This window comes from Balaenoptera acutorostrata, chromosome 10 (genome assembly GCF_949987535.1).
Source record: "Balaenoptera acutorostrata chromosome 10, mBalAcu1.1, whole genome shotgun sequence".
Classification (NCBI taxonomy): domain Eukaryota; kingdom Metazoa; phylum Chordata; class Mammalia; order Artiodactyla; family Balaenopteridae; genus Balaenoptera; species Balaenoptera acutorostrata.
Window position 1 is genome coordinate 53,687,762 of NC_080073.1, and position 13,856 is coordinate 53,701,617.

General features: G+C 36.1%; 1 protein-coding gene across 1 annotated transcript in view; it reads right to left on the reverse strand.

Annotated features, from left to right (window-relative positions):
- Positions 1–1,042: 1,042 nt before the first annotated feature.
- STT3B (STT3 oligosaccharyltransferase complex catalytic subunit B) overlaps positions 1,043–13,856 on the reverse strand; it is a 110,304-nt gene continuing 97,490 nt past the window's right edge. The window contains exons 11-16 of the mRNA XM_057554690.1: positions 12,465–12,652; positions 11,564–11,735; positions 10,510–10,683; positions 7,977–8,090; positions 5,727–5,939; positions 1,043–2,693 (exon numbers count right to left, since the gene is read on the reverse strand). Coding sequence (XP_057410673.1) covers positions 2,613–2,693; positions 5,727–5,939; positions 7,977–8,090; positions 10,510–10,683; positions 11,564–11,735; positions 12,465–12,652 — 942 coding nt within the window. The 3' untranslated portion in view covers positions 1,043–2,612. The remainder of the gene's footprint in view (positions 2,694–5,726; positions 5,940–7,976; positions 8,091–10,509; positions 10,684–11,563; positions 11,736–12,464; positions 12,653–13,856) is intronic.

Consider the following 13,856-nt stretch of genomic DNA (forward strand, 5'->3'; position numbering starts at 1 on the left):
ATCACACCAAAAGAAGGATTACTTTTTCATTTCAGACACCTGCCATTTCTAACAGACTGCTGTTTCTGCATTCATTCATGACTCCACATACCTCAGTGAGGCCTGGGTAACAAGGCAGAGGGTCTGACAGCACCCACATCAAGCAGCACCCATTCCAAACGAGGAAATTCTGGAGAGGGTTGCACAACAATGTGAATGTACTCAACACTACTGAACTGTACATCTTTAAAATGGTTAAGATGGTAAATTTTATGTTATATATTTTACTACCATTTAAAAAAAGTGGGCAGAGTCTCCAGATTTCATGATCTTATGACCTTAAGCTATGGAAACGATAATACCCTATAGGCTGCTTTTACACCATCTAGTTCTCTGGCCTTTTGGTCATGGCCTGGGGACTCAAAGTTAAAACTCTACAAATGCAAACTCAAGTAAGTAGGTAAGGACGTAAGTTTGAAAAATGAATTTTATCTTTGGACTTGCTGCCTCACTGCCTTATTTATACTACAAAGCACTCAGCTTGTTCAATTCTAAGATGTGGAATAAAAATAAAAGCTGTTTTACTGTCTATAATTTCACTTTTCTGCTACAATAAAATCTCAAGTGTGGTTACAATATAGTTTTTGCTGAGGCAATCCACTGAACCAAAATGGGGTTCCCTAAAACTGGAAAAGGTGAGAGATCATTCCTGCTCTTAATGAGAAAATTATACAAGACTTGGCTGATTAAATGTCGGAACTTTACAGAGCAGGGCTTTTGTTAAGAGTCCTAGCCTCATTTACATGGAGATTAAATTCTTATTTGGCTAGGTGTCTTCCCCTCACTCACACATAAAAAGTCAAAATGAAATTTTCACTCTGGGGTGGAAAGGAAGGCAAAATAAATAATACATTGGTTCAACTTAGACCTTAGACCTAAGTTGAACTAATCTAGCACTTTTTTTCCTACACGTGTTCTCTAAAACCTTTGTAAAAGTGAACAAGAAGTATGTGTTCAATACTGTTAGTCCTTTCAAAAATAAAAGATGTATAAAAGACAACACTTAACACAAAATTTGAATTAACTTTATTTTCCCTACAGTCAACAACTTCTCTGCATTGAATTTTAAAGCAACAAAGTAAAATAAAATCCTCCAAATGACAAGGTATCAGAAATCCAGATTTAGTTACACTTTATTTGTGAAAAGGTTCAACCATTTTACTGGTATGTAAAAGAACCATCATCTGGGTCAAAAATGGAGTCTATGAATCAAAGAATATTCTACACTTTGGAAAAGGAAAATCAGCAGTAACATTCTCAATGAATATTGTAAATTACACTCTTCTTCATAAAAGTTACATACTATTCTGCACTTTTCCATCAAAAGCAGTGGTGTAAATTATGCTTGTTTATATAAAAAAAAGATATCCTGTGGCAGGAAAAACCCTTCTCTTTCACTTTTACTAAACAGGAGAAAATTTTCAAGTCTATATAAAGTTGCCTATGAGATGGAAAGTGAACATGTTCAATCTCCATTTATATTTTAGTGCATTTTTTTGGACAATTGTCACATTTTTAATAAAAGTAAGAAAATGCATATAGCATTAAAGAGTGTTTCATCAAATGCTTAAGGGATTAACAAAATATGGAGCAGAGGACAAAATCACTGTGATAGATGAAACTGTTATAAAAATGAGAGAAATCCAGGCGAACTTTACAAATCCTTTGTCATTTTGAAGAATCACACAAAATGAACTCTGGCTGCCTGTCCACTTTAAGGGTTTCTTCCTTAATCTTCTGCATGTAAACAAAGTGCTAACCTCAGGACTAAGATACCAAACCCCATCCTGGTAATAAGCAACGTTCGGTGCAGTTGCCATGATTTCCAAAGGAAACAAATTTAGCCCTTGAATGAACAATGTATGAGATCTGCTCTGTAAGTACCTGGTGAAAACAACTGCTAACAGCAGCAATAATGTTTCAACATAAAAAAAACTATTTGAATCGATTAGTTAGAGGTCCATCTTTGAAACAGCAGCTTCTTCTCAGAGCAAACAGTAAGCAATAGAAAACGTACATTTGATGAAACATTCTTTGCACTGGAGAAACATGAAAATAAATATAGTTCAAGGAAGTATCATTATTTTTCTAATACCTCTTTCTCAGACCGTACTAGTTTACTGGTTCAAGAAGCTTGCATCACATTTTGTCATTCATATTTTACATATTGCTATCTGGGTAATTCAAATAAAATTCAGGTCTTGTAAAAGAATAAAAACATTGACAAGTATGCATGTGCCAGGGACCAAATTAGAGGGTTCTTTGGTGCGATTAGTCCAAATTCTCAGATTTGAAGGATAACATGTACCAGTAAAAAAAAAAGTCTGCTGTTAGACATTTACAGCAGTGCTCTGTCTTGCTTCACATTACAAATCAAAAACAGCTGTTCTCAGTAAGCCAATTTTATTTTTTAAATCAGGCATTGCCAGAAAGTTTTGTACATTAACCTGGACCAGTGATGGTTCCAGTGATGGTTCTGTACCCTCCATCGCTGTGAAACATGACATGAGCTAAAGGCAAAGACCGGTTCTCACAAGGACATCTGCTTCAAGTTAGGAACCAGAACAGTATATTTAAACAGTCTTCTTAGATATTTTCTTGCCTTTCTTAAAAACTAGCTTATTTTTAATGTAGCCACGCTTCCTTTTCGCAGTCTAAAAAGAAAACAGAACACATGGCGTTAGTGCAGGTTTCCTACGGATTAAAACTACAGATACACACATGGTTTACTGCAGAGTGATGAAGACTGTCTTAATAATCCCTCAGATCTTCCTAGGGCTGGACTCTGAAACAGCACCACGAACTGCTCTATGCCAAGGACGCCGAGATCCAAGATGAACTGCACTAGGGCCTCACCTTTAAGATGAAGGACAACCACAGCAGTCCTCAAACGTCTGTCATACATTCCTCACCATCAAGTGAATGGATCCTCACCTCACCTCCCAACCACTGAACGCTTAGGTGTAATAATTACTCACATTTCCAGGCATGATAGCATATATAACTAGACTAAGGATTCAGAAAATGTTAATGGTGCTCCTAGTTTAGTTTCCAAGAATTAGCTGTGTCAGAAATACAAATTAACTTAGTAACTTTTGGAGCCCCAATTTTCTTATCTGTAAAAAATGAGGATGATTATACCTATCTACAAAAATAAAGAGAAATAAAGTTACTTGGCACGTTCTCCAATTTAGGTAGGAAAATAAGCACTTAAATATTAAAACAAAACCCAAACACCAAGAAAAAAACCCATAACATTTCTTGAGCATCACAGATCTTTAAAAAACTAAGACATTTTTCATTTTTGTTAACACTTCAGGATTCCACTTAAAATACTGTCAACTGATGTCTGTGGTATAAGAAATAAATTACTACAAATGTGGTGGTAGAAATTACTGCAAAAATGTTTGCTATTTTAGAGTCTCACAAAGATAAATCAATATAGGACATGGGTCTGACAATCTGACATATTCATAGATACTGAAAAAAGCAAATTTCTTGGAAATTAGTTCTTTAAGGCATCAGTCAAAGCACTGGGTTAGCAGCAGGTGAAGACTCAAGAGATTGACCCCTCAATTCAATTCTCACATTTAAATACAACTTTTGGAGGAGGTTTCAGAAACTCTGGCAAATGCTATGTCATGTACATATATATTATGATGTTCAGTTTAAAACAATTTATAGTTTTTTTCTAACAGCGACAAAAATACAAGGCAGAATGCAATCCTTCTTAAGGTCACAAAAATTAGCTACTGCTAACTTGCCCACAATATATGTTACCTTATTATTAACTTATTTTATTAGGGCAAAAAGTAAAGAATTTCAGAGGGCACAATTTATAAAAATTCAAACCAGGCCAAGGAGTTGGTTTCTTTATCATCATCACCTACATTATTTCTAACTTGAATCCTTTTCTATGGGATCCTGTAAAATGCCCCAGGTCTCTGCACGTATGTATCTAGGTCCTCAGGGTGTTTCTCTCTAGGAGCAGGTGAGCCATGCAGCCCTGGACTACAATTCCCAGTGCCTCAGCCATGTCAGCTTGGCAGTGGCAGGAAGTGGCTGCTGTACTCACTCACAGCCCCTTCAACACCCGAAATAAAAACCGGGTTGGAGAGAGGAAAACTAAACAAATAAAAAGCATTCCTGCTAGTACAAAACTGAGTATAAAGCCATGGAAACCAGAAATACTAGATCCATGTTGTTGGCTAATAGAATATGTTTTTGGCATACAAGACAGATGGATTTTTATTTATCCATTCACTTATTTGGGGGAAATGATGAGAAGACAAAGAGGTCAGATTAAGAGACTTCACTATCAACAGTTATACAGCAAGTTCAATGCCTTGTTTTTCAAGACTGGGCTGAGACTTCTTAGGAGTGACTGCCTTCAGACGGGCAGCATTTGTTCTGCCTTCTGCACTGATGTGACTCACCAGTTTCTTCTACCACGTGCCTATGAGACACCAGATCACTTGATATGACTGACACAGTGAGTGCCAGCTCTCTGTGACTTATTTAAATACGTTAGTCTAGATATGGTAACCTATTCCTGGCAGAGAAAGTATTCAGTTAAAGTTTCTATTTACATACCATACAGTTAATATTCAGCACTTTATAGTACAAATTGAAATAATCTGTATCCTAAATATATTTGAAGTATATTTTAAGTAATACAAAGGGATAAGACAATTCCTTCAATGATTTAAAATAACTAATCTGAGCAATGTAAACCTAAGTATCTTTCAAGACTTAAGACTGAGATCAGTCTTATAACAATTAGTATTATAAGGGTAGTACCTTAAAATACAATCTTAATATTTCTTCTGACTGCTCATTATTTTCCATCTCCCACAGAGGGCAAACCATATAAATACTCATTTTTCAGCAGCTTTTATAGGAAAGATTAGATCTATTTGGTTTAAGTGAGCCATAATGACCTCCAATAGAAGACTTCATTATCTTATTAAATATTTATTACAAAAGGACTGCAATAGTCTCATCATCATAATTCTACCTACAAGCTTTGTCATGACAATTACATTTAAAAATAATTATCTTAAGATAAATGATTTTTTAAAATTCAAGACTCAAACCAACTCAAGTTTACTTTTTATTCAATGAATAATACAGTAACATCGTACTGAGAACGGAACATGAAAATGCTACATAAATTTGCTTTGACCAAAAGATGATGAACGAATCACAACTGTTATTACTTGTTTGGCATTTTTACTTTCACAAAGGTTCAGAAGCCACAGACACATCTCACTTTACCAACAAGTCTTAATAATGGGAGTGGCACAAGCTAAAGCCAGAACGCCTCTGGAAAATCTCAGCTTGGTTCACTGATAACCACTCTTCCCTATTGAGAACTATCCAGAACAGTTGCTGCTTGGGGTACCTGAAGTGCTCAGTTTGCAAGGGTTACCCTCAGCAGGCTGGCTTTATATCTCCTTTGTATATAAGCCTTGGTCTTTATTCATCTGGCAAATGAAAATTTATTCGCAATTTTCAGTAATTATTTATCAGTCAAACCAACCAATCTTTGAGTTACCCTTTTTTTCTCTTCTTTTTAAATTTTATTTATTTTTTATACAGCAGGTTCTTATTAGTTATCCCTTTTATACATACTAGTGTATATATGGAGTTACCCTTTCATAAACATGACTTCATTTGGCACCCACCTTCTTTGACAAATACTTCTGTTTTGGGAAAATGTTGGTTACTCGAGGTTTGTGGTCTAGTGTCACTCTGTTATCAGGTGCTTTCACTTTATATATCCTTACAAGCCAGTGCTCTGATGTAAAGGCCTCCTCCAAATGCTTGAATTTAATGTCCTTGTTTCCAATCTCAGCATTACGTGTTCGATCAAAACCTGGGGGTGTACGGAAATCCAGCTGCAAAAGTGACATTAGTATTGGATGTTAACCATATTGGAAAGCTTGCAATATTAGAAGGTAGTAAATGTTAGCAGCAGAGTAAAACTTTCTCCTTTTAAACTAGGAAAACACAATTAGAGCAATATATTGTAACAGTTCTTGTATGTTGCTAACCAGATAGGAAGAAATCTGCACGAGAGAAACTAAATACATCAGAATTAGAGTTTCACTGAACCCTTAAAGTGGATGAACAGCCCGCAGGCATAAAAAAACCAAAATAGCAAAATGAAATCCATTAAAGCCCTTCTTATAGGTATTCAGAGAAAACACACAGAAGGGCCTGCTTTTCTGCCCCAGGGCCTTGCACTATACCATCTACTCTTTCAACCTCAAAGTTCTTCATTCAGTGATTTTGCATGGCTGGTCCCTTTCTATCCTTTGGTCTCAGCCCAAATACCATCCCTTCAGGAAAATATTTTCTTGAGATTGATGGTTGAGAAGTCTCCTCCATTGATTCCTTATTCTTTTACTCTATAGTGTTTGTTGCTAAAGGTTTTATTTATTTTTAAAATTACTTATATCCGCCAACAGGATGTAAGCTGCATGATGACTTTACCTTATTCAGTGTGGCTCTATCTCACCAGTACTGCTTGTTAAGTCAGTGCACAAGTAAAGCAGTGACGCTAACAATCCTGAAATTGGGAACCACAAAGGAAGTCAGACAAGCCACACCATGGGAAGATTAACCAAGAATGAAAGGAGGAAAAAATGGGGGGACGCAAGAAGATTTTAAGAAATTCTCAGACTAAGTTTATGTGGCCACACAGAACTTAAATGAATTCAACTTAAAAATAAAACCAAAAACCAAATCTCCTCCAGTGCGAGAATAACTTGTTATTGCACATCTATACAAGAGCAAAGTTATATACTTCATGTCTTAAACATACTATTCTTGAGTAGGGAAAGGCATCAAAATGAATGCATGCTAGACGCACAGCTTAGAGCTCTTGATAAACGTGACAGAAAAAAAAAGTCCTTCAATGCTCTCATTAGTGAACAGAGAAACTAATCTTTCACCCATTTTCTGAGGTAGCTAATTATTATGGCTTAAGTTGCTTCTTTCTTAGCATGAGTTTAGAGACCAGGCAGTGGCCTTCAAAGAAAACACAAACAAAAACCTAAATCTGGTAGTAAAATTTTTGTCTGTTTTTTCAGAGCCACCTGTAGAGTAATTCCAAGCGAATAATGCTGAAACATGATCTTGACCCCTGGTATTTGTATAAAATTAAACAAGCAATTTTTCCTCTGCCACTGATGTAACCTTAGTATGAAGGTGTAACTTGGTGTGACAGTCATGCAATCTGAGAGCTATGAAGAACCACAGAAGCCATCAGTCCAACCCCATTATATACAGACAAGGAAAAAAACAAGTCCAGAGAGAATGTGACTTGTCCAAGGGTTACGTGACCTGACAGAGCCAGATCTGGAACCCAGGTGTTGTGACAGTCCGTTATCTGTTCTTTTTGCCACGATGCCTCTTTGCCCATTCACTCATTTTTGTCGACTCAATCTTTTGTACCATATCATTCCAATTTTCTGGGAAAACTCTGACCCAGAGAGTCCTAGCTCTCTGTGGTAATGGAGAACAGGGAAACAGTGAATATGTGAAGTGACTAAATAATTCATCTCTTTAATTTCAGGCTTTCCCCTACCAGGCAGTGAAGTTAAACTACTTAAGATCACACTGTTTCCCAGCTGGAAGACCTCTCCCCGGTCTTCCAAAAGCATGAAGTCAAAAAGTGAGATGGCAAGCAAAGAATGGATTTGAGCCTATGTTAATTAACAATTTTGGAAAGAAATCTTCGATCTAAAAAATATTTCCTCATTTTTTACATACAAGTTTCAGAAATTAAATTTAACAGAGCAAAGAATCTTTAGATGAGCACATTTTTCTTTACAGCACAACCAAAACATCATTATCCTGTTTTTTAGAGTCAAACAAGGCTACTTAATATTCCTTTGAATAAAGATTATAGAAAAATTGATGTAACTAACCTGCATTTCTCCAAATCTGTAGTATGACATTTTATACATAAGGCAATTCAACAAAGTAGGGGATCCTGCTTTGTCTACACGGAATTCTCCTTGTGGGGTGAAATAGTCACTTTCCTACAGGAAAGAATCCAGAAGTTTGTGTCAGTTTAATATAACCAATTCAAAGCTACAGGTTCCCCTTTTCATTTCCCCATAAGAACTAACTTTTGAGGTATCTTCATAAAGCCATATTTAGTTACATCTCAAAAAAACATAGTATCAGAAGATGAATTTATAAATTTAATGCCATCTCTTAAAAAACCCACAAAACTATCATGGGTGTTTTTTAAAGCTCAGTATAGAAATCATTTATAGAAAATAAACAAGAGCATCCACGAAAACATAGAGAAAAAGAACAATAGTCTGTTAGAGTGAGGGAGGGCAATTATTAATTAATTCTACCAGATTTTAAACCATGTTATAATAAAACCTCAATAATTTAAGAAAAAAAAAAAAGGTACCAATACCATGATTTTGTATCAGGTAGGCCGACTAAATTTGTTCTTTATTTTTCCATATGAACTTTTAAAATCAGTTCTTTAGTTGAGAGGGGAATGTTTAGAAAACTTCTGTAGGAATTTTTATTGGGAGCTCATCAAATTTATGAATTAACCTCTAAGAGGGCTAATCTGACACTATCGATAGAAATTCCTCATCTAGGAATTTATCCTACAGAGATACTTATATGTGGGCAAAATGATGAGTGTAGAAAGTTATTTATCGCACCACTGTTTATGAGATTAAAAAACTGGAATCAACCTAAATGTCCATTAACAGGGACAGGTTAAATAAATCATGGTGCACACACACAATGGAAGACACTATGCAGATATAAAAAAAAAAAAGGAACGAAGGATCCCCATAAGATCTCCACAACATATTGTGAAGTAAAAAAAGCAAGAACAAGGTGTATATTTTGCTACTAGTTATCTGCTTCAATAAGAATCATAAGAAAATAGTAAGAGACTACCATGGACTTTTTTCTTTTCCTTTTCTTGGGGTGGGGGTGTAAACTTTTACTGTATATCCCTTTATATTTTATTTTTTGAACCATGTGAATGTGTAAATTACCTATTCATAAAGCATAGGAATTTAGGATTTTTCTCTATATAAATGGTTCAAAGCATATATCTGGATCTACCACGTCACAGTTTTAACACTGCTAAAGCAAATGCACAAATGAAAATTACATACTAGGAGGATTAAATTAAGACCAATTTAACACAAGGTAATACTGTTTATTAATTGTAGTTAAGGGGAAATGTCACAGCATTTACATTTAAACAGGGAATCTGGGGCTTTACTCGACTTCATCCCTGTCACATAAAACACATTCATACATTTTCCCAAAAGGTTCTTTTATTCTGGATCAGCAGTGAATCTTACTCTCATCTTTTGTGCCTTCACCACGTAAACCACAACACTGGGTGCCCAACCTCTCTGAGCTCACAGCTGAGTGGGAGAGATACAACAGAATCTACCTACAAACCAGGCTGGATGTGATCTGATGATGCACCAGAGAAGGGCTTTTGGAGAGGGGACAAATCTGTGGTAGGGAAGGTACTCCAAGAAGAAAAGAGTATAAACACGTGTGTCAGATGAGCCAAGGAAAGAAACCACGAGGCAAGTTTCATGGGCTAGAGTAGATCGACAGAATGGGAAAAGGTGACAGAAGGACAAGAGGCCAGCAAAGGAAAGTGAAGTATTAAGGGGTTGCATTCTGAGCTAAAGCGTTTGGACTTCATACCACTGCTTCCTTATTTCAATCATCATTATGATTATTTCAAACCAGCCTCTAGGCTGAGGCTTCATCTATGTTACTATAAATTCTCATAACAGCACTACAAATGAATTATTCCTGGCATCTGTTAGTGATCAACTGAAACAGCCGTAATCACCATTATAACTCTAGAACCTAGAACAAGACCTAGTGCTCGAAGCATATAATGCTGACTGGCTGAAAAACAACTTGCCCGTAGCACCAAGCTGACAGTGGCAGGGTTTAGTTCCAACTCATGTCTGTCTGGTTTCAAGTCCCCTTTCCTTAAACTAATGAAGGCTTAAAAAAAAAAAAAAAAAAAAAAGCTGGAAAGTTACATGATCAATGTCATGTTAGACTGGGAGAGGGAACAAGAATAAGGCAAAGATAGCAATTTCAAGGCTACTGTCCTATTGCAGGTTTATGAGCATAGGGGTCAATGCCAGAGTGGAAGCAATGAAAATGGAAGGAAAGGGCAGAAGTGACAGGCTGTAAGGAGTAAAAGCAAGAATTTTGACATGCGATTGCTTTGTAGGGGAGAATGGAAGTACCAGGTATGAGTTTCCAAAGTTTTAAACCTGGGAAAATGCTTATGGTATCTTTAATAAACAGTAAAGTCAGACTGAAGAACTAATTTGGGGGATAGGATAATGAAAACAAACATGATGCAATTAGCGAGGTAAGAGGGCTACTGGGAGCTGTCTTTCACACACCAAGAATGACCTAGTTTCTTACCCGAATGTCTTTTGGATGTTCCCCTTCAGCTATCCTAACCATCCAGAGAAATTTGTTGATATCATCACCAGAATAGCCAATAACCCCTCCAAAAATAACCAAAACATAATCTACATCCAGACTCCTCATGATTTTATAGGCTGCTGTTTCATTTGAAGACATGGCTTTTCCCACCTACAGAATAAAAAAGGAGAATGTGTGTACTTAGTCCCAAAATACACTAAAAATAAAAATGAACGCACATTTTTACTTTAAGATGGAACGCATCTCAAGAGTTTGATTTACATGGAATTCTTTTTATAGAAATGATTTGCTATGAATTCAACAGATTTACTGAGATTTATAAGCACCTCACTTACTACAACCAATTATAGCAGAAATGTCAAAATCAGAAATACATGCTCTAATATTCTGCTAATAATTAGGTCTCATGAAATTAACATTTTAATATGAAAGCAGGCAAGCTTAAAAGAAGTAGAACTTCTCATAACCTCAGGCCAAGGATGACCATCCATCTAGCTAGCACAAATATATCCTTTTCTTCAGTTTACTAAACATCTAATGATTAGCTACAACACTAATACAAAGAGAACTCATTTGGCTAACGCCCAGATATCTATTTAAAATCTTTAAAGAACAGAGAGGTGATAACTTTAATTAACGTAAATTAGTTATTTAATAGCTAGAGCAAACATAATTTGCATGCCCATAAAACACAGTGCATTTGTTTTACATATTTGCAAATACTTTTCTTAACTTATGAAATGGAAAATACAAGACAAATATAATATTTTAAGTTTCAGATTTTGCCTAATTCTCCAGCAAACAGCCTAGAATTCTGAATACTTAAATAAATTCTATTCTTAAAAACAAAATAAGTAAGCATACCTTGAACTCACTTTATTGAATAAATATGTAGAGAAGTATGTTCAAAATTCAGCAAGCAAAGAGTACTTTCACCCACATTTTTCCTACTTAATCACAAGTGAAGTCTGATTGCTAAGTAGTGAATAAAGGTTTGTAACTTTTGATCTTTTGTTGATCAAATTCTTACCAGTGCTATGTGGCTGTTATTCCAGGTGTTATTATCCACCAAAGTAGTTCTATTAGCCATCCCAGCTATTTGATAGCCATAATCCCACCAAGACATCACTCGGGCATGTTCATCTGTATTTTGCCTCAGCCAAAAGTAAGCTTCTCTAAAATCATCTAAGATATTCCTGGTGCTGAAAACAATCACAATATTCTTTTAAATGATATCTTAGAAGTGTGAAGATGGTAACTTAAAACCTTGAGGTGCCAGGCCACTAAGTAATTTCACATTTTAAGGATGGTAGTTAAAAGCCTCCATGGTAGGGAGAAAAAAAAAAAAAATCAATGAGGAGCTAGACTAGTGCTTCTTAGACTTTAATATGCATACAAACCACCAGGCCATCTTGTAAAAAAGCAAATTCTGGTTTAGTAGTTCTGGGGTGGAGCCTGATACTGGGCAAGTCTAATGAGCACCCAAGTGAAGCAGAATCTGGGGTGGGAATGTGGGGTTGCAGTACATAAACCAGCTGTTCTTAAACTGTAGCTGCATCAGAATCACCAGGGGGGCTTATTACACCACGATCGCTGAGTCTCACCCCCAGGTTTCTCATTCTACACACTGAGGTGGGGTCAAGAATTCAGATTTCTAAAGGATTTCCTGGTAATGATGATGCTCTGTGTCCAAGCACGACACTTTGAGAAAGACTAATGTGTATGTTATATATGCAAAGATATTTTGGAAAATAGCAGGAAATACAATGATTATTACCTACTTCTACCAAAGGGGACGGGCAGGGGAAAGGTCACAAGAAAAGCACAGCAGATTCAAATGCAGAGCCTCACAAACATCTCTGAATTCTCTCTTTTGAGGCAGGAAAAAAGGGTAGGCATCAAATCGTTTTGCAGTCAAGCTGTCTTCTTACCCGTCATGATTGTAAGAGGCCAGGACCACACTTGGGCTGGAGTACGCGTTGCTTGTGACCCAGGTACAGTGGACTGCAAACATCATCAACAGCATCAGCATCAACATGGTAACAATGCTTTTTATATTAGGACCTAATCCCTCTTCAGTTTTTTCCTGTTCAGTTACATGCTTCCTCACTTTACCTGCCTGAAAATGCAAAAAAACTGATGAGACAAATTCATCATTTGACTTGCTTTCATTAAGACACTCAAAAGGGAGAAGTTGGGAGAATGTTATCTATCATTTTAATTCTTTCAGAAGGAAAATGTATAACCATCAGGAATTCTCGTGTGGGTCATACAACATTTTCTAAAAGTTATCAAGGTGGATTCTAAAGTCAAATGTGAATAAGAAGGCTTCCTGGAACTAAACCCAATCCAGGAGCAGGTTGCAGAGCAAAAAACCTCCAGTAAGAAGCTGCTTCAAACTCAACTGTCCTTATGTTTTATGTAAATACAAAGGGGATAACCAAATGGTCTCATGCTGGCCACCTTTTCTTATAAAAAATCTGAATTCCTCACCATGAAAACAGCAATGTCCAGCTATAATCCAGAATTATCAGAATCAGTTTTCTAATTTCCAAGCCCCAAACCAACAGACTTGTTAAAATCAAGATTACATTTTTGAAAACAAAACAAAAACCTCACCGAACAGAGAACAGAACAGAGTCAGAGGTTCTAAATTGCAAGGCTAGTTATTAAGAAACCACAAAACAAAACATAACAAACACAAACACAAAAGCAGGTATGTGCCTTATTAGCACTAATCTGTATGAATAATATTGGACCTATCATAGTAAAGAAAGAAAATTTCAAAATTAATACGTATACTGCGAAGCTTCATTGCTTATTGCTACTTAAAAATCTAGTTAATAAAGTTTACTATGTCATCCAAGACAAGTGCTCTGATTCTAAGTCTTTTCCACACTTGCACCAAATATAATCCTGCTCTGTTAGCTGAGAAGTTAAAAGTGAATTACAGTATTATATGGGCCAGCCACCTAGTGCTAACGAACTGGAGACTTATTTTTTTAAGGCACTTATTCCCCTCGTGAATCACTATTCAGTCAACCAAATATTTTAAAAGTTTACAGTGAATATGGACCTCAAGGATAAGCACTTTGCACATGGTTTCAGAAGGATTTATAGTGCTAAATTTTATGTAATTTAGTAGAGCGCCAGCTTTCTGAGTGAAAAGACCAACCAGGATTCAAAATTTGAGGCAAGCAGTAAAGACCAACTGGAAATGTCATAGTTTGCCTAAATTCTTATTTAATCACACTTCATAATATATATATAAGTTCTTACTGTGGTGGAAAAATAAAACACGTAAAAATTTTAAAGGCCTTACT